At 39.8% G+C, this 21631-nt stretch overlaps 1 protein-coding gene and 1 pseudogene across 5 annotated transcripts in view; both read right to left on the bottom strand.

The window, feature by feature from the left end:
• Window positions 1–21631, bottom strand: part of Dennd5b (DENN domain containing 5B) — a 132650-nt gene that overhangs the window by 62047 nt on the left and 48972 nt on the right. For 3 of the 5 annotated variants that reach the window (NM_001431962.1, NM_001431961.1, NM_001431960.1), the window contains 2 exon segments: window positions 1851–2387; window positions 10625–10812. In NM_001431962.1, coding sequence (NP_001418891.1) covers window positions 1851–2387; window positions 10625–10812 — 725 coding nt within the window. 5 annotated transcript variants of the gene reach the window in all.
• Window positions 8191–8291, bottom strand: U6l4 (U6 spliceosomal RNA like 4; annotated as a pseudogene).

The following is a 21631-nucleotide window of genomic DNA, read 5'->3' on the forward strand; positions in this document are numbered from 1 at the left end:
CAGTTCACATAAAGTGCTATTTCACAGATGAACATCAAATTTACTTTTCATAGGACAGATATAGCCTCTCCCTCATTTGGCCTTTGATTTTTTTAGACTTCTTGTGTTCTATAAAATTTAAAATCAACTAGAAGTTGTCTTGAAAGATTACTATGCCTTGTATATTTCCTTTGTGAAAAGTATGATGACCATAGCCTTCTGGAACCCAACATGTACTTTTCATTTTCTTAGGGGTTTTACAGAAAGATTTCCACTTCTAGTAGAAAACCAAATAGAGCAAAACAACAACAATAACAACAACAACAAACCAAAAAAAAATCCAAGGTATCAGGATATGAACTTAAATCAGAATTTGAATTGCTCCAAAGATAGACCATGAACATATAAGTTTAGTTCTTAAGCTGGAGAAAAATTATAATAAAATTAAGCAAAAATGAGGACAGATTGTAGAGCATAAATATATTTGAGAAATGGCTTCTTAATATTAAAGAAATCTAATCAAGGGGCTGGGGATTTAGCTCAGTGGTAGAGCGCTTACCTAGGAAGCACAAGGCCCTGGGTTCGGTCCCCAGCTCCGAAAAAAAGAACCAAAAAAAAAAAAAAAAAAAAAAAAAGAAATCTAATCAAGCATTAAGTACACCAGTAAATCCTGATGCACATTGTATATTATCCTTCATAAGAAAAAAAGATGCAGTGAAATTAGAAAAAAATCTTTCTGGGCTGGAGAGATGGCTCAGAGGTTAAGAGCACTGACTGCTCTTCCAGAGGTCCTGAGTTCAAATCCCAGCAACCACATGGTGGCTCACAACCATCTGTAATGGGATCTGATGCCCTCTTCTGGTGTGTCTGAGGACAGCTACAGTGCACTCATATAAAGAAAAGAAAATAATCTTTGTAAAACCTATTTGTAAGATGCTCAGAAATTTAAACACTTAGCATCTTGGAGTGTAATGGCTCCTGTGGGAGTTCTTCTATGACAAGTTCCAACAGCTGAGTTATGTTTGTTCAGTAACAGAGGCAGAGACTGAACTGCATCCCCATGGCCTAAAAGACTTCCTGTGTATCTCTAGTGCTTGTGTCTGTTGGAAAAACCTGGGGCACATGAACAATACTGGACAGAATGCAGCAAACCGTGAAAGACGCTTCTGCAGGACAGTAAAAGCTACTACATTTTCTAGTCTCCCTTTCTAAAACCTCTGGAATATAATCCTAGAATAATGGTCACAAAACCCAATCCATTTGTTCTCTTTAAAGATACCAAGGATATAAGAAGTAGGCTTATACCTTTACATGAACAAACTGACCTGTATTACTGGGTGAAAACTAAACTATCAATGAGACTTTCTTAGAAAAGGATACTTTTTTTAGACTTAGTCATAAAACAAGAGTAAATAAGACTTGTGAAAAATCAAGTTCCTATAATTTAAGCATTGCTCAAGTGCAGAAAATTAAGATATAGCAAGTGAATACACAATTTAAAGGCCAGTTTTATGAGTAGTCAATTTTTTCTTTTTTTTTTTTTTTTAATCGGAGCTGAGGACCGAACCCAGGGCCTTGAGCTTGCTAGGCAAGCGCTCTACCACTGAGCTAAATCCCCAACCCTTGAGTAGTCAATTTTTTGAGACACACAAGTTTACCACGCTAGCCCCAAACTTACTACATAGCAGAGGGCATCATTGCATTCTTCTTGTTTCTACCTCCCAAGGATCTGTTCTCTTGTGAAACTATTTTATCTAGCATAAGGTACTTAATGGAATGGGGAGAAAAGGAAAAACCTGTGCTTAAAACGTTAAAAAGATGAGCAGTGCAGGCCATTAATAATCATAAGGAGGAAAACCAGGGTCTCTTACTTTGTCAAAGTTCTGCATCTGCTCCCGGCTGGTCAGCCAGGACTCCATGTCCTGGGCCGTCTGAATCACAAACGCTTCGTAATCCGCAAACATCTGTGTGAAGCGGTTGGCGAAGACTTCGCGCAGCTGTACGTTGAGCTGGGAGTCCCGCAGGTCTGCCTCTTCACACTGCAACTTTAAATCCTTTTCTTTCTCACTCAGAGAAGCTGGGAAGTCGATCTTTCCCACCGTCACTCCGGTCCTCTTGGCCAGAGCCTGGAGGCGGGCTATGGTTTCACTGCCCTTCAGTAACTCATACACGCTGACGTTGTTGGTGGGGACGTTGCCATTCTTTTTGTCATTAGCCAAATCTTTCAGAACCATATTCTTCAGTTTGGTGGCACTCTCACTACAATGTAGACTGCCCTCAGGGGGAATCCCAAATTGCAGAAGAACTTCTGACAGCTCTTGGATAAAATCCACTTTATTGGGGAACTGTGGAAATTCTTCAGGCAACTCAATAAAATGGTTGTCAATATCCACGAAGCACAAATTAGCCTGAAATGGAAAAACAAACAAACAAACAAACAAACAAAGGATTTTTGAACTTGTACAAGGCTGACTGATTAAACTTCAAGGGCTCCAATGTTGTACATCCAGAGCCAAATTATCCTGTGCTATTTTCTGCCTTCTAAATAGCATTACTGCTCACCTGTGTTTGGCCTAACATCTTTATAAGTACCAAAGAGACATTTTAGCTTCTACCAGCCTAAAGACTAGGAATGTCATCAAATAATAGGTGAGGCCTATAGCAGAGACTCCCTTGCTTTGCTGTAACCTGCTTACCTCTCTAGCAGCAGTTAAAAACAAAAATTTAAGTAAGGCACGGTAACACACATCTTTAATCCTAGCACTCCAGGAACTGTGGAAGGTGGGTCTCAAAGCAAGCCTGGTTTACATAGTGAGTTCCAGGACAGCCAGGGCTATGTCGCATGGAAGGAGGAAGTAGCAGCACAACTAACCCCAGCACTTGGAAGGTAGAGACAGGTAGAGCTCTGAGTTTGAGGCCAGCCTGGTTTACAGAGCCAGGTTTAGGACAGCCAGGGCCACACAAACCCGTCTCGAAAAACAAACAAACAAAACTAAAAAAAGATCTAAAATATAGGGGATGAAGAAATGGCTCGGCAGTTAAGAGTACAGTCCTTTCAGAGGACCTGCGTTCAGTTCCCAGCACCCACATGGCAGCTCACAATTGTCTGTAACTCTTGTCCCAGGAGATCCAATGCCTTCTTACTTTCATAGGCACCAAGCACATACATATACTCAGGCAAGCAATACACAGTACATATACACACATGTAGGCAAAACATTCATACACATTAAAAAAATAAACCTAAAAAAATTAAAATATTCGAAGAGAGAAAGGGAAGGTGGAGGTAGCAGGCTTTTCTGGTAAAATATGGCTATTTTATAGAAATAATTATTTATTATTCTTTAATTTACTTGTTACATGATTTCTGGTCACAAGAATACCTTCTGAGTTCTACACTTCTGGCTCAAGGCAGAAACGTGGTATTCTAAATTGCTCAAAGATAGAAATACTCTTGTCCCTGCTTTTACATTCATCCAACTTGGTCTGAGAATCACTGTGATGGCTACACTTGGTTGTTAATATGACTACACCTAGAATTAACTAAAAATCCAAAATGGCTAGGTGCACCTATAAGGGCTTTTTGTGTATTTAAATCATTTCAAGTGGGAAGCCCCACTTCTAATCTGGGTCTGGTTTGTTTGTTTTTGTTTTTTGTTTTTTTTCTAATCTGGGTCTTTGAAGTGGGAAGATACATCTTTAATCATACCTTGCTAGCAAGTCCATTCTGTCATTGGCATTAGAGCCTACTTCTTTAGGATTCCAGTGTATACTGAAGACCAGCTGAGAAATCCAGCCTCACAGACTAAGTAAGCAACTACTGGATTCTTGGACCTTCTGTTGGTAGGCAGTCATTTTAGATTAGGAGGATCAGAGTCTGCAAGGTATTAAAGAGAGAAGGGTAATAAATCCCTTCTCTCTCTCTCTCTGCGTGTGTGTGTGTGTGGGGGGGCAAACTGCCCCTCAGGAAAGCTGTCTGTTATACTTAAAGACTTGTCAAGAAGATGAGAGGAGTATCTGTCCCTTTAACGAGAGAGGTACTTACATGCCCCAGAGGCCCTCCCAGAATGTAGTTGCTTACATATCTTCTAGGCTAAGCCTTTGTGCTTTCTAGGTAATTTGTGTAATTTGTTCTTTTCTTCTCTTTTTTCTTTACCTTTTCAGATGCTGGCCAAAATTCTAAGTCAGTTACCTCTGAGCATCTTTTTACTGCCTTCTGAAGGCCCTGTCTCCCATGGCGGAGGTAGAATTCCACTGCTGAATCTGCCACTGTTTTCCAACTCAAAACACAACTTTTTTCTTTTTTTAATCTATGTGGATCTTCCCAGACTGTGAGATTCTTACCATGCCTACTATTGTTTATCTCTCAAACTCTAATTGCCTTTAAGTTTCTTTCTGAGTCGTCTTATTTTATTTATAAGAATAAGAATTGATAAAAGGGACTTACTCTTCCCTGGCAATAATGTATTTTTAATTTTTTAATTTTTAATTTTTAATGAGACAGGCTGGCCTCAAACTACCTAGGCAACTGAGGTTAACTTTGAACTTTCGGTCTCCTTGCCACCTCTTTCCAAGTGCTCTTACAGATGCCTAACAACTTACTTTCATGTCATAAATGTATATGTATATACATTATTAAATCTAGATCCTATATGAGGCTTTGCTTTTCCATTTCTCCATTTTCCTATTAGGTCCTTTCTCTCCCTACACAGCCTTCCTTCTGCCTTCATCTCCTGTATGTGTGTTTGTATGTGTGTGCCTTAAAAAGATCTAGGTTTGGGGCTGGGGATTTAGCTCAGTGGTAGAGCGCTTACCTAGGAAGCACAAGGCCCTGGGTTCGGTCCCCAGCTCCGAAAAAAAGAACCAAAAAAAAAAAAAAAAAAAAAAAAGATCTAGGTTCCACATAAAAGAAAAGCACACAATATTTGTCTTTGTGTGCAGGCTTTTTTCATTTAACATGATCTCTAGTTCATTCATTTTCTATCAAATGAAATAACTTCCTTTTGTGTCTGAATAAAATTTCATTGTGTATGCAAGCCACACTTTTCTTATTATTCTAACTGTGGACAGACTGTGTGGATACACACTTACACCAATTCCCTATCTTGGCTATTATAAATAGTGCATCAATAAACATGGACGTGCAGGGACCTCTGTGGTGCTCAGACTTAGATGCCCAGGAATGTTACGGCTGGATTATAAGGTAGTTCTATTTTTCATTTTTTAGGGACTTCCATAGTGACTTTCATGTTGGCTTTATCAATTTACATTCCCACCAGCAGTGTGTGATGAGTCTTCCTTCTCCACATTCCCACTAGAATTTGTTATCTCCTTTCCTTTCTTTTTATTTTTTGAGACAAGGTCATAGATCAGGCTGGCCCTACCTTGCTATGTAGTGAAGGCAGGTGCACTGCTACCCCTTGTCAGGTGATGGAACGACAGACACACCAGCTTCAGAAAGGACTTCTCTTCTCTTCCCTTCTCCCTCCCTCTCTGTGGGGAATCTGAATAGGAATGGCCCTCATAGACCCTTGTGTGTGAAGGCTTAGCCCATAAGGAGTGGCACTGTTTGGAGGTGTGGCCTTGTTGGACAGTGTGTCACTGTGGAGGTAGACTGAGGTCTCTTCTGTGCTCAGGCAAACATGTGTGGCGTACACTATCCTGCTGCCTGCAGATCAAGATGTAGAACCCCGGGCTCCTCCAGCACCATGTCTGCCTGCACACTGCCATGCTTCCCACCATGATGATAACGGACTCTGAAATTGTAAGCCAGTCCCAATTAAATGTTTCTTTATAACCGTTGCCTTGGTTGTGATGTCTCTTCAGAGCAATGAAATCCTAACTAAGACCCTCTCTCTTTTTCTCTCCTTCCCTCTACCCCAAATTTACTCTTCCACATCCCACCATGCGGGAATAGAACCCAGGGATTTGTACATGTTCTAACTTGGGCTATATCCCCAGCATCAGAAGATGTTCTTGGTTTGATAAAAAGGTATGACAAAAATCAGATGAAGTATTTTCTACGTTTATTTATACCTTCAATTTTCCAGAGGTAAAGTCAAGTCCCAAACTCAATAAAAAAATTTCCAGGATTTTCCCTTGTTCAAAAACAGGTAATCAGGCTGGAGAGATGGCTCAGCAGTTAAGAGCACTGACTGCTCTTCCAGAGGTCCTGAGTTCAATTCCCAGCAACCATATGGTGGCTCACAGCCATCTGTAATGGGATCTGATGCCCTCTTCTGCTGTGTCTGAGACAACTACAGTGTATTCACATACATTAAATAAACAAATAAATCTTTTTTTTTTTAAACAAGAAGTTCACACAAAAGGAATTCTGGTAAATTGCCATCTCTTTTGAGGCTTTTTTTTCCTTTTTCTTTTTCGGAGCTGGGGACCAAACCCAGGGCCTTGCGCTTGCTAGGCAAGCGCTCTACCACTGAGCTAAATCCCCAACCCCGAGGCTCTTATAGTTTAAAAAAAAAAACTCTTTCACAAGAGCTCATGAAGTACTAGTACTGTATGCATGATAAAACAAATATGCTTATATTTGTTTCTATATTTCTGCTATTTCTAATTTCTACATTTCAAGTAACAGTTCCTGAAAACTTTCCTGATATTACCTCTAATTAAAAGCAATGCATATGCCAGGTCTGGTGTCATAGACTTTTAGTCCTAGCACTCAAGGCAAGAAGAGTTTGAGATAAACCTGGTCTATGTACTGAGTTCATGCCAGCAGAGTTACTTAGTGAGACTGTGTCTCTAAAACAAAAATGAAATAAAATAAAATACTTATTTCTTTACAATCATTCATATATATACATATATATATGTACACACACACACACACACACACACACACACACACACACACACAGGAAATAGTGAGAGTCATGAAGCCAGCACAGCTGCTTGGCACAATTCCAGCGAAGTCCAACCGAATGCTGCAATCGCTGTCCCTCGTTCTCTAACTTTTGGGCTTTGGTCTCTGCATGTTGCACTATCAGGGACTTTCTGCATTATGATTCATTTTATGCCATTTCCTAAGAAAAACTATGTCTGAGTCTTTTTAGTAAAATCCTAAAATTAACTTTATCTGGCCACTATTTGGAAGTCTTCTTTATGCCCTGGAGATCACTAAGCACAAAGAAGCACATAGCTAGACAAGGCCATTGCTTAAGGAAACTTCTTGGGGCATCTGCCCCTGAGCAAACTCAAACAGTATAATTGGTGCAGGGTATACAGAGAGAATTGATAAACTCTGACTGGTCAGGAGAATAGGTTACAGATTTAAGGTCTCTTTCTATTATAGCTTAGAGCTCTCTGAAAATGTAGTTTAAAGACAGGGAGGGTCATACAGGGCACATTCTTGAAGAAGTAAAAGTCAGTAAATAACATAGATTGACTAAAATAACTTTCCCTACTTTATAGCACAGATGATGAAACATATAGAAAAGAAGTTAGGTATTAGTATTTGCAACTCATAAAAAGACCAGTTCAGATATTTTCTGTTTTGTCTAGAGTGTTTTCAGACTGTCATATAACAAATGTGTTTGCTTTGAAGGAGACATTCTTTAGATTCTTTAAATTGGAGTTAAAGAGTTCATAATAAAAATAAAATCTGCTCTTTTTGTATTTTTTAATTGGGACTGAACTTGTAACCCTAGACATATAATGAAAAAATCAAACACAATCTGTAATCATCAGTCTGTCTTTGTTCTGTGAATCCTGAATAAATAAAGAAGCACCTGATTGCTGGTCAGGTGCTTGATTGAACTGAACCTGGGTCCTCTGCTGAGTCATTTCTCCAGCCACCATTTTTCCCTAATACAGTAAAGATGAGCAGGAATGGTTGAAGGTAAGGTTCCAGACTTCTTAACCGACACCCAGAGCTGCATTCTTCTCCCCTCCCCTCCCTATGCTACTCCCTAAAAGACTATAACAAATGGCTACTAACATTCTGGACATTCTGTCATTGTGGAGTCATGAGAAAAGGGAGTAGGTGGTTAATTATAAGTCTAGGCAGTTACATTAGACACCCAACAACTAAAATCATACCTTCCTAAAATAATCATTTTGTAAGCTTGTCATTTTCATAACTATTTTTAGAAACTTTCTTGTTAGATTTAGTCATTTTACTTCAGAGCTTTCAGAGGAGAGGGGAGGGAAGCATCACTGGAGTGCACATTTAAGTCTCTTTGTAGAAGACTTTTTACTTATTTTATATATATATTTTCAAGTCATCCTTGCACAGAGGCCATGCTAACTTTTCTGTATCATTCCAATTTTATTATATGTGTTGCCAAAATGAGCACCTATTTTTGTTTCTTTGAGATAGGGTCTTACAATGTATGTAGCACTGGCTGTCTTGGAACTCTCTATGTAGGCCAGGCTGTCTTAAAACTCACTGAAATCCACTTGCCTCTGCCTCCCAAGTGCTAGGATTAAAGGTATGCAACACTATACTCAGCTTAAAAAGACTAATTTTTTTGTTTACTTCCTCCTTAAAATTATGTGAGGTTGTTTATTTCATCTCACCATAAAATGCTTCCAGAGTGAAGAGACATATTGTTAACTTTTTCTTCTAAACAATAAGGTTCTTAATGTACTGTCTCTACACAGAAATGCTGCTTATTTTTATAATTGATTCATGTTACTTCATATTGTCCCATTTTATGAATAGATGAGTTTGTGTCCTGAGCTAAGATTGGGAAAAATAAAACTAGAAAGTCACAGACATCATTCTGAGGGCTTTTAGAAAGTTTAAGTGGCTTATCTTTAGACTCAGATGATATAAACAGAAAAGAAAGATCTACCAACCGTATGTATATTAAGTGGCATTAAGTATTTCAACAGGTAGTCATATAAACTGGGGAGAACTTTTATATACAATTAAGTTTCTTATATATCATTTGATAATGATGCACACATATATAAATCAGTAAGAAACTAAAAACATTTTTTAAACAAAAATCCATTTGGTAGTCCATTTCTTTTCTTTGAAAATGCAAAGAATTTAGTTCTTTAAACCAATAAGATACTACATTAATATAATTAAGGAGAAAACAATAAAATTCAGGGAATAGAGAAAGAAGATAAGTTAGGGAAGAGAGAGCAGAGAGAGCCTGTCCCCCTTCTCTGACAAAGGATAGGACAATATGCACCTGGTTCATATGGTCTCAATCAAGCTATTTCCCCTTAAATGACAAAGTTAACTTAGCCGAAGGCAACATGGCTGACTGATTACAGGATTTTTTTTTTCTTTTCTTTTTTGCGGAGCTGGGGACCGAACCCAGAGCCTGAGCTAAATCCCCAACCCCCTGATTAGAGGATTTGCTACTCAACATAATGGCTGTGGCTTAGTGTTATTTAAATTCATTTCTTAAAAGTGAGACTCTCTATGAGAAATAAGAAGTAAGGTGATGGTGCTAAGAAAATGCTAATAAACTAAATACATTATTAACTATTTCGTGTTTTAAATAGGCCATATTACTCTCATCAATATTTTATTTCAAAGCTTCCCATTCCAATTCTGAATAGCATTAACAAGAGCTAAAAATTAAATTTAAAATGCTTTCAAGAACTCTTATTTTCTTCCTAAGTATTTTAAAACACAATGCAGAGAAAGCAGAGAAAATTAAAATGCCAAGGAGGTAGGGATTAAAATGTCTGTTAAGTTGGCATTGTCTGTGCGACATTTAGAATAGGCTAACAACTGGCTTACATGTAAGGATGAGAAGCAGTGAAGCATTGCTGTTTCCATTATCCCCATTTTGCTGAGAGATAATATTTTCCTTTCAGTGGAGATCAAAAGTCCAATTTAACTCAGTAAGAATGATTCTAAAGGAACGTTAAATATGACTGTACTTACTTGTCAACCTGACAACTAAATAAACTAGAACCCCCCCCAAATGGGGGTGTGCACCTGTGAGGTGCTCTTGCTTAATTTAAAGTGGGAAGATCCACTTATAATCTAGATCTTTGAGGTGGGAAGACCACTTCTCATCTGGGCCACGCCTTCTGCTAGAAGTTTACTTCATAAAGACAGAAAGAAGATTCTCTTTGCCTGGTTCCTCTCACCTTGCTAGCAAGTCCATTCCTTTGTGGCATTAGAGCCTACTTCTTCAGGATTCCAACGTCTACTGAAGGCTGAGATACCCAGAGTCATGGACTGAGCACCTAGTGGATTCTTGGACTTCATGTTGCTGGACAGCCATTGCTGGACTAGCTGGACCACAGCTTACAAATCATACTAATACTCTTCATATATATATATTCATCCTATAAATTCTGTTCCTCTACAGAACCCTGACTAATACACTGCTTAAAAACAATTGATAGCATGAGGCTGGAAAAGAAGTTAAATGACTTTAGAATAATAAATAGTATGGTCATATCATACTATTATTGAACCACCTTCAGAAATGCATAGTTGTGAAAATTTGTTCATGTCCCTCTCTGAAGTGTATTTAACTAGTAGCTGTGTTACAGCAAGTATCAGAAGAAACTGTGTGCAGGCTAAGGCCCTAACCCCAAAGCACCTGGGAGGTCCAGGTGTAACTGCTGCACAAAGACAATGCTACTTAATAAAAGAAGCCATGACCTAGGTCAGCAAACAGCATGCTTCATCACTAACGGTAAGCTTTACCTCTTGAGGAAGTTCTAGTTTAGACCGGTCAGTTCCTTCTTTTGACTGAAGACCCATCAGATAAGGGACAGGGGCATCAAGAAAATGTAGCAGAGAAGCAGGGAGTATGGGTACATAAACATGCTGCCACTGAAAAGGGAACAAGAGTGTGGTAATGCCTTCTGCCACAGTCATCAGGCGCTGATAATCTGTACAGAACAAGAGAAGAGGGAAGAATCCAAGTGAAAACAATTGCTGCAGTGAGCCTAGAAATGCTAGAAAAAAAAATCAGTGTTAAAGTAAGTATTCTTGGGCTGGAGAGATGGGTCGGTGGTTAGAGCACTTACTGCTCTAGTAGAGGCCCTGGGTTTGATGCCCAGCACCTGTATGATGGCTCATAAACGTCAGTAGCTCCAATTCCAGAGGATCTGACACGTTCTTCTGACCTCTGAGGGCACCAGACACATGGAGCACACATATGATGCAACCTGTAGATAACGTGTGTGTGTGTGTGTGTGTGTGTGTGTGTGTGTGTGTGCCTAGTCATACACATAAACAAATCTTTAAAAAAACTGAGAAATATTTCTTCATGATCACAGAGAAAGTAGGTCTAGTCCATCGTAATTAGAGTTAAATTATTTCCCCTGAACAGCTGTAGAAAGTTGGAAACCCCGACAGCACTCGTTGCTTTTGAAACCAAAGTACCTGAGTAGCTTGCACTCCCTCCCTCTCCTCCCCATCCCCCTGTCTGTCCAGGGTCTTATATATTGACCAGGCTGGGCAGAACTCAGAGGTCAGATTGTCTCTGCTCTGCCTCCCCAGTTCGGGGATCAAAGTCATGTGTCATTATACAACACAGCCCTGAATTCTCTTATAACCTGGAGGAATTAAAAAACTAATAAAATTGTTCTTGGTATCCAGCCTACTGAAAAAGTACAAGATTGTTGTTTGAATCACTTTAATACATATATATATATATATATGCATTATATATGTATATAAATACACAGCACACATGTATAATCTCCAATTCAGAGGCTGATTATTCTTTTCTTGTATAGGTGATGAGGACTATAGCTTCAATAAGCTAATTATATTTATTTTAGCATTTATTTTGCAGGTATAAAAAAATCAACAGATGTAAGCAGTCATAGTCACATTATTTATATTTAACTCCTAACTACAGAATATTACCTCTAAGGATAAAAAGAATGGCCATGTAATTAAAGGCTGGAGTTTTGTTTGGGTTTAAGAAGGGTTTGTCTGTCTAACAGCCCTGGATGTCCTAGAACCCGATTTGTAGACCAGGCTGGCCCTCAGCTCACAGAGATTCACCTGCTTCTGCCTCCTGAGTGCTGTGATTAAAGTACTAAGCTACCACACCCAGCTCTGATTGTGTTTTCTTTACATGGACTAATTATTATCAAAATAGCAACTGTCCACAATATTATGCTGCTCTCTTAAGCAGTCTGCTGTAGATGTTTCGTACTTATGCATGTTCACAAGTCCTACTTAAGCCATGGGAGGCAGAGTGATATATTTTATTATTAGGTTTTTTTTTTTTTTTTTTTTGGTTCTTTTTTTCGGAGCTGGGGACCGAACCCAGGACCTTGAGCTTCCTAGGCAAGCGCTCTATCGCTGAGCTAAATCCCCAACCCCAGGTTTTTTTTTTTTTTTTTTTTTTTTAAGTTTGAGAGGTAGATCATAATCTAAGACAGGGAGCGGCCTGTAGATAACACTGATATTTTCAGAGCAAGCCATGTGAGTGTTCTATGTGGGGGAAAGAGGGAGTGGGGAGAAAATATAAATAAGTTTACTTTGGTTCTGGTCTGGTTTTGCTGATAAATCAATTACAATTGTTTTAGACTTGAGAATTGAAGATAAAGAGATTATGGACTTGTATGAATTTCACAGAATTCTGTATACACAATTACAGTAAAACCAGGGGAAGACTTTAGAACTATCTTCTGCAAAATGTTAAGGAAAATGATCAGATGCTACTTGTCTCATTTGACCAAGCATAAAAAAGATGTTTTCCATTTAAAAAAAAATTTGTGCCATTTCATCAATAAAACATCTTTAAAGATTTATTTTTATTATTTTAAAATTATATGTATATGGGGGGCGGACTGTACACTTGAGTGCACAAGAGGATGCTGGATCTCCCTGGAGATGGAATTACAAGTACTTGAGAGCTGCCCTACATGGGTGCTGGGAATTGAACTGTTCTCTGTAAGAGCAGTTATGTTCTTAACTGATGCTGGAGAGGCAGCCTAGAGGTGCTGGCAGGGGACCCAGACTTGATTTCTAGGACCTACAAGGTAGCTTACAACCATTCATAACTCCAGGAGATTCAGTGAGCTCTTCCTTTTTCAACATAATATTTTTATTGATTATTTGGAATTTTTATATAATGTATCCGATTATATTCACTTTTCAGACCTCCCAGATCCACCCGACTCTTGTGATCTCCTCCTAAACAAAAGCAGAAAAAGAAAAAAGAAAAAGAAGAGAAAAGAAAAATACCAAGTCCAATTTAAGTTCCTTAGAGCATGGTCAAACTTGCAGTGGCCAGGCCCTTAAAGAAAACTGAGTCCCCCCCCCTCACCCCTACTCCCACCAGCAGCTGCACTTCAGTAGTATCCCTATTAAATAAAATGGCTTCCTTCGACGACCTCTTCTTACATCCAAGGGCACCAGGCATGGCTGTGGTACATGCAGGCAAAACATGCATTCACAGAAAATAAATGTAAAAATCAAAAAATTAAATTACATTTATTTACGTTATTACATTTATAACTGGGGAAGGGGTTAGAAGACAACCTCAGAGAGCTGCTTCTGAGGACTGAATTCAGACAAGCACCTTTACCTGCTAAGTTATCTCACCAGCCATTTCCCCCTTCTCTACTCAAGGCAAAGACTTTTAGTCGATACTGTATTTTACAAATAAACCCGAGAATCATGCTCTACTGCCCGAACTGGCTGCATTCAGACACCACAATTCCGCATACTCCTTTGCAATTCAACCTGTAATGAAGGAACCTTTCATCCTATCTTTACTGTACATAATTACTTTAAAGAGAATACCTCTAATAATCTACATTACTGTAGGAATGTAGGCTAGTAGTGGAGCATTTTCTAGTATAGATGACATGCTGGCTCTCTCTCTCTCTCTCTCTCTCTCTCTCTCTCTGTGTGTGTGTGTGTGTGTGTTAGTGTGTGTAGAGAGGGGGAGGGGGAGAGAGAGAGAGAGAGAGAGAGAGAGAGAGAGAGAGAGAGAGAGATCACATGACAGCAGCGCTTGCTTGGTATTCTTGGTATTCTTTTGCAGTTAAGTCCTACGGAAAAGCATGGCTTAGATGGGACATCAGTATCAGATTTTATATTTCCTTCTCCATCATATGCCAGATAATGTGAAAGGCTAGCTTTGAGTTTTAAGCAATGTATGTGCCAATTATCCATTCAGTTACTACAATTTCCAGGCCTCTAACCATTTTGACAATGAATACAATATTAACCTTTGCCAGCAGAGGGCAATGGAGACACACCACAGGGGGAAAGGTTTTTTTTTTTTTTTTTCCTTTCCCTAGTCCCAGAGTGCAATCTGTCTCGTTATTGCTGTATGAGTATTTGATGACATCTGGTGGCACACTGCTATGCCACTGCCAAGAATGAGCAGTCAATGGATACCTCTTACAACTCTCTAATACACTGTATATTCATACCTCAGACCACAGTGATACTCAACAAATCCTGTGGATCTGTTTACCAGCCACAGACAACAGGGCCTTGGACTTTGTCTTCTGTTAGATCAGTGACTAAGGATCAGTCCTGGACTCCAGGCAACATACTGACAAGTCTACCTACTGGTCTTCTCCGGACTTTATGAACAGAATTTCTTCAGTGAGGTATCTACTATAGCTCTGGGGTATGGGCTCCCACGTAAATGTTTGTGCTTTGGGGGCTGGAGAGATGACTCAGTGGTTAAGAGTGGTTAAGACTGATCTTCCAGAGGTCCTGAGTTCAAATCCCAGCAACCACAGGGTGGCTCATAACCATCTATAATGGGATCTGATACCCTCTTCTGGTGTGTCTGAAGACAGCGACCGTGTACTCATGCATAAAATAAATGACTCCTTAAAAAAAGTTTGTGCTTCACTGAGTATCCTTCAGAATTTATTTCTTTACAGCCTGTTTTCTTTCTTTCTTTTTTTTTCCCCCGGAGCTGAGGAACCCAGGGCCTTGCGCTTGCTAGGCAAGCACTCTACCACTGAGCTAAATCCCCAACCCCTACAGCCTATTTTCTAATACAGCTTAGTAATAATTCATATTACATTCTTCTGCCTAAATTACTTTATGGTTTCTGTCACCTAGCTCAACCTCAACTGAAAGGTAAAGGGATTTGAACAGTCACACTAAATTCCTATCAAGCTGGTTAGTTTATTTGTGGTTGGGGAAATATACAGTTTCCTGGAAAACACTTTCTTCAGGTAATGGTGGTTTATAATATGGGGTATTTTCTTGCTTTACTTATAGAAACACCACAGGAAGTAAAAATAAATCACACATTTTCTCTCCTCCCCTGGACTTTAAAAGACAGGGCTCATTTCCCCTCCAGTCCTATTTTCCACTTGTAAATGCTCTATGGCTAATGAAATCAATCGGCAGAAAGACCATTTCTTTTAACCGGATCAAGAAATCAGAAGTGGGGCTGGTAATACTGTCATGGCAATGCTTGTCTAGCATGCACAAGGCCTCTGCATTCAATCGCTAACATGGAAAAAAGAAATGAAAACAAAGGTTTTCTTGAAGCATTTTTTTGTATGTGTATACATGTTAACACATGTGCATGCCAGAGGTGGATATCAAGTGTCTTCCTTAGTTGCTTTCCATCTTATTTAAGAGATAGGGTTCTCGGCTGGGGATTTAGCTCAGCGGTAGAGCGCTTGCCTAGCAAGCGCAAGGCCCTGGGTTTGGTCCCCAGCTCTGGAAAAAAAAAAGAGAGAGAGAGAGAGAGATAGGGTTCTCTCCTTGGAAATCACCACTTTGGCTACAGTGGCTGACCACCAACCTCCAGAGACTTGTTTGCACTACTCCCCTCCTCAGAGCTGAAGCTGCTGGTGTGCACCACTGCAACTGGCTTTCACATAAGGGACAGGGATTTCAACTCAGGTACTTATCCTTACCCGGCAAGCGCTTTACTGGCTGAGCTATCTTTCCATTTAGCATTATCTTAGTCAGTATTCTACTGCTGAAGACACAATGACCACAGCAACTCTTAGAAAGAAAAGCATTTAACTGAGGCTAGCTTACAGTTTCAGAGGTTGTTTATTATTAGCCTGGTAGCATGGCAGCATACAGGCAGACAAGATGCTGGAGAAGGAGTTAAGAGTTCTGCATACTACCTTCAACAAAGTCACATCTACTCCAACAAGGCCACACCTCCTACTCCTTTCAGATAGTGCCACTCCCTAAGCATTTAAGGATATGAACTGATGGGAGCCCCTCTTATTCAAACCACTGCAAGAAAGCATATCTATCTATCTATCTATCTATCTATCTATCTATCTATCTATCTATCTATCTATCTATCTATCTATCATTTGTTTGGTTTTTCAAGCCAGGGTTTCTCTGTGTAGCACTGTAACTCATTCCTATTTTGTAGAACAGGCTCTGCTTCTTGAGTGCTGGGATTAAAGGCACATGTCACCATGCCTGGCCTCCACTCAGCAGTTGCTTTAAGACGAGCCTCAGCATGGCACATGCAGCTTTTCATGAGTCAGCTCTTGTTTGCTTTATTTCTCACCATACCTTACAGGCAGCCAAACGCCCGCTGCAGGTCGTTCTGTCACTAGGACATCTTCACAGGTTCCTGCACCTCTGTTATCTTCCTCTTAGCAGAAATGTCCCTCCTTGTATGTAGCAAAACTTGTAGCTTTAGAAGACCTCTAATACTACCTTCAAAGCGATCCTTTCTTTTCTTTTTTTCTTTTGTGTCAGCCTTGGCCTGAATTCACTATATAGACCAGGCTGGCCTCAAACTCACAGAGATCTGCCTGCTTCTATCAGCCTGCCAAAGCCAGAATTAAATGGTCACACTACCACACAAAACTGACAACTCCCATTTCTAATCTCAGAATTTTCAGCATGGGATACAGGATTTACTACATTGTAATTGGCCAATAAATATATTGAGAAGTTAAACATATTACATCTAAGGCATGTAAAATGAAATACAATATGCTTGGCTCTGTTACAAATTAAAATATACTGTTAAAATTGCCTAGAATATTCACCAGGCTCCAATGGATGGCCCTGCTTAAACTTGGCGAGTCACAACAAAACAAAAATACATGAACATTTGTAGCAGCAGGTGTTCTCTTGCTAATTGTGTTACTCCCCTCTAAAAAAACCCAAAAAACCTGTTTGCAGTGTCCTGCACACAGGCTAAAGAAAGCCTGCCCCCAGTTGGTTTTGACTGGCCATAAAGAAGTACAGCCAATGGCTGGGCAAAGGGAGATGGGGTGGGACCCTTAGAGCTGCATGACAAGCAAGAGGAGTGAAGGGAGAATTGCCACAATCCAGGAGAGGCGGACAGAACAGATTTAGGGCTACAGCGGGGAGACCATCTGAAATGTAGGAGTAAAGAGGAAGTGGCCCCTTGAAGGGCTGCCCAGAGTGTCTTGGGCAGCAAAGACCAATGGGCTTCACAGAAGGTAAAGGGCAGAAAAGTTAAAAGTAGATTTAAAGGGTGTTGGCCAGGAGTAGGGGAGGGAAGGGATGTTAGCCACGGGAGGCTTAGAAGTGCCCAGACACTGAGCTAGTAAGGCATGTTAAAATAATGTGTGTATCTTTCATTCACAGATCCAAAAATAGATCCTAGGTGGGTGGTATGTGCAACCCACTGGAAGCCAAAGCAGTGTAGCAAAACCTCAAGCATGGGACAGGGGAAGGGGTTGTAGAGGGTGCATGTAGAGGGGAAGCATGTAGAGGAAGGGGTTGTTAGGGGTGGGAAGGGAGATAAGAGGCGGTGGAAGATGAGATTAACCAGAATGTATTATACAGTCAATGAGTTTGATTCCTAGGACCAGTAAAAAGAGAGAGTTGACTCTCAAAAATTGCCTTCTTATGGCTACACGTATACTGTGCTATATACATTTCCTCCAACAATAAACAAAAAAATCTTTAAATCTTAAAAAGTGTATTATATACATGTACAAAATCAAAGAAAAAAGTTAACAAAATTGATATACCTCAGCGGTGGAATGCAGTAGCACAAGCATCTGTCATTCTAGTGCTTCCTCCTGGGAGACAGGAGGCTGAGAGAGAAGAGTGGACATTTGAGGACTGGCTAAGCTTAGCATGCATAGCAGTGCAAAGATCTGTCTCAAACAAAGTGGAAAGACAAGAGCTAACACCTCCAAGCTGTCTTCTGACCTCCACATGCATAGCATGGCATACAGGTGCCTGCACCCATGCAAAAGAACATTCATACACATTCTTCTCCTGCCCCCACCAATCTCTCCTCAAAAGTCCTGAACACAACTTGAGGAGGTGAGATGTCCCAGTGGCTACACATGAATGACATGCAGATTTAATGACCTGAGTTTTATACTTGGAAAACTAAAACACAAAGTGGAATGTGGTGGCACTCACCTCACTATGTCTAGCACAGGGGACATAGCTCAGTTGGTAGAACACCTGCCTAGCATGCATGAAGGCACAGGTTCAATCCTTAACACCATATAAACTAGGCACAGGACACACATCAGTAACCCTACCATTTTCGAGGTGGAGGCAGAAAAATCAGAAATTCAAAATCATCCTTGATAACATAGTAAGCTCAAGGCTGGTTAACAAGTAACAGTTTTGCAAAGAAAAACATTTTTTTTTAACAGTAGAAACTGAACCTAGGACCCCTAGGCAAGTACCCCGAGCTACCATTCTAGAGCAGTTACCTCGCTGCTCTTCTAGAGGACCTGAGTTCAATTCTAGCACCCACACGGCAGTTCACACCTGTCTGTAACTCTAGTTCCAGAAGATCTGATGCCCTCTTCTGGCCTCAGAGGGCACTGGTGGCAAATAGACATATGCAGGCCATACTTATAAACTAAAATAAATCTTAAAAAAAAATCAAGATATATTGTTTACATGTTTGAAATTATAAAAGAAAAAACAAAAGATAAAATAAATAGTATAAAAAAGATGTTGATATTTCAACAAGGGTTTTAAACACAGCACTCTGGAAGGCAGATTAATTAAAGATATTTTAGGTAATACAATTTATGTAAGTTAGTATGATTTTAATTGAAATAATTTAATTAAAAATAAAACCACTTGATATTTCTCCACCATTAGTTTTTTGTTTATTTGTGTGTCTTGTTTTGTTTTTTGTCTCAGTTTGAAGAAATTTAAAGTGTTAAAAGTCAAACTGTCAATATGAAACATTAACTCTGGGGCTGGGGAGAAAGTTCAGTGGTTAGAGCGCTGGCTACTCTTCTGCAGCACCTGCTCTCCTCCTAGCACCCACAAGGCAGCTTACACATAACTCCAGTTCCAAAGGACCTGACGCCCTCTTCTGGCTTCTGTGAGCACTGCACATATGTGGCACACATACATGCAGAAAAAAAAACATACACATAAAATAAAAAGTAATAAAAGTGAAATAAAAACCAAACTACAACCTGCTTGAGCCATAATCAAGATTATGGATCGACAAAGGACTAGTGTCACTTGGCACAACCCCTTATAAGAGGCCCAACTCCTAATTCCAAGGTGCATACCACATGGTCAGGGGTAGAGAAAGAGGTTTCTGGAACAACTTCACAGAGCTGTCTTATATACTAAAATACCAAAACTGGTTAACATAGGCTATAGTCATAATGATTGGATATTTAAATGATAGAGTTACACTGGATAATGGGTGGTACATGTCTTTAATCCAGAGACAGAGGAGGGTGAATCTTTGAGTTCAAGGCCAGCCTGACCTCACAGCTAGTTCCAGGATAGCCAGGGCGACACAGAGAAACCCTGTCTTGAAAAACAAACAGGGTTAATGGAATTATGGTACAAGTCTAAAGTGAATTAGAATATTTAAACAGGGATTACATGTATGTTTTATGGGAAAGGTTTCTCTATATAGTATGTACTATTATAGGACACAAGTTATGTAAACTCACTTTTCAAGCCATACTAATTAGACATGCTAAATGGGAAAGAATGGGCCAGACTTAAAAGCAAACAACATGACCCAAGGCTGAAGTGCTGATACAGACAAATTCTCTGTGCAACAGCTTTGGAGACTATGTTAAATATCCCTACCTCCTGGTAACTACTACAGGGCCACTGAACTGCAGAATCTCCTTTGAGGAACAACTATGAGCTTGTAATTGGATATTAAGCCAAACACTTATCATGGTTGAAGTACATCAAATAAACCTGAAACCTGAAATACTCAGGTATCTTGTAAGGTCAGAAAACTCTGAAGGGAAAGTTGCATGGAAATCGTTTATATTGGATCTCGTTAGTGCTGGAATGCAAAGAGGTTCATACACTGCAGAGCCTTTTTCTCCTTTGTGGGAATCTGTCAGGCTCCATTATCACTTGGACATGACACCTCTCAATGGGCCAAAAAAAGGTTGCTTTGTCTGTGGATGGTAGCTTCAAAGCAAATGAACATATCCTTTTTAGAAGGTCACTATGACAACCAAGGAAGCTAAAAACAAATCAGCTTAGCTGCCTGACCAAAATCACATGGTGTTTCTCTAGTAGTGATAAAAGAGCAGACACAACGGTAAACATTCTTACATCTGAATCTCTACTCACTCATGACTTGGTCATACGGTCAGATAGAGTGGGCAGTGTAAAATTAGACTATTAAAGGCATGCGTGCATGGGATAGTCCCATATATCTATCACAATTGGCCCGAATAAAAGTCTGTTTTACTGAACTAAAGAATACCACAAATAGAGCTAGACATGGGAACATATGCATGCAATCCCAGCCCTTGGGAGGTAGAGAAACAAGGATTAGAGGAGTTCAAGGTTATCCTCAGATACATAAGGAACTCAAGGCCAGCTAGGACTATATGAGATCCTATCTCCAAAGAAGAAAAATTTAACAATTCAATGTTATGTTTATCATATAGTAAGTCTAATAGCAGATGTGCTTACTGGGACAGCACCTGTCTAGCATCGTCAAGGCAACCCCAATCCTGAAAAAAATCTAACAGTAAAACAGTAGTCAAAACTGATCAAACTCTACTGCTTTTTGGATCAAAGTCATGGAAATATAGTTGCTATTACCAAAGTATTAGGTTTGTTTTTATGATCGATAAACTATGACCAACAAACTGTATCTACCTCAGTATGGCAATAAAAACAGTTCCGACATTTCAAGAAAACTGCAGGTAGCTTCTACGACTGGTAAAGAGGAGTGCGAGGGCCTGGCAGTGGAACCCTGCAGAAGCACTGAAGAGGAGCGAGAGCTGGTGTAGGCGGCCATAACTGCTTATTTCCTAAGTGAAGAGCCAAAGGAGGCAAGCGAGGCTTTAAATGTTGAAACCAAAGTTAGACGGTGGCGTTTAAATTCCTGGTCTCTGACATTTCCACTCCAGCTTACACTGCCTGGCTCCACGCAACCTTTGAACGTCCTTCTTTTGACTTAAAGTACCAGGAAAGAGTCTTGACTTCGTGGGTGCATTCTCTACTTAAAAATTTATAGCCCACTACCATTGAAGAAAGACTGTGATGCGATTATTCTCTAGGTAACAGACTGAATCTGCCTAGATAAATTGTGGACTATAATTACAAGTCAGTTTAACAAACGCTTTCATCACTGAAATCCATCTGCTCAGATTCACTCTGGATTTTCTCAGTAACCGTTTGTTTCCTGAAGCCTCTTTACATTTTATGCCATGTATTTATCAAGCATAAGAAATTAAGTGGCGAGTGTCCCGTGAACCCCTTACACAGAGTCTCACAGGAGTCCAAGTCAGCTCAGTGGCCCTTTCATTTGGTTCACTTAAA

This window comes from Rattus norvegicus, chromosome 4, assembly GCF_021556685.1.
Source record: "Rattus norvegicus strain SHRSP/BbbUtx chromosome 4, alternate assembly SHRSP_T2T, whole genome shotgun sequence".
Taxonomy (NCBI): domain Eukaryota; kingdom Metazoa; phylum Chordata; class Mammalia; order Rodentia; family Muridae; genus Rattus; species Rattus norvegicus.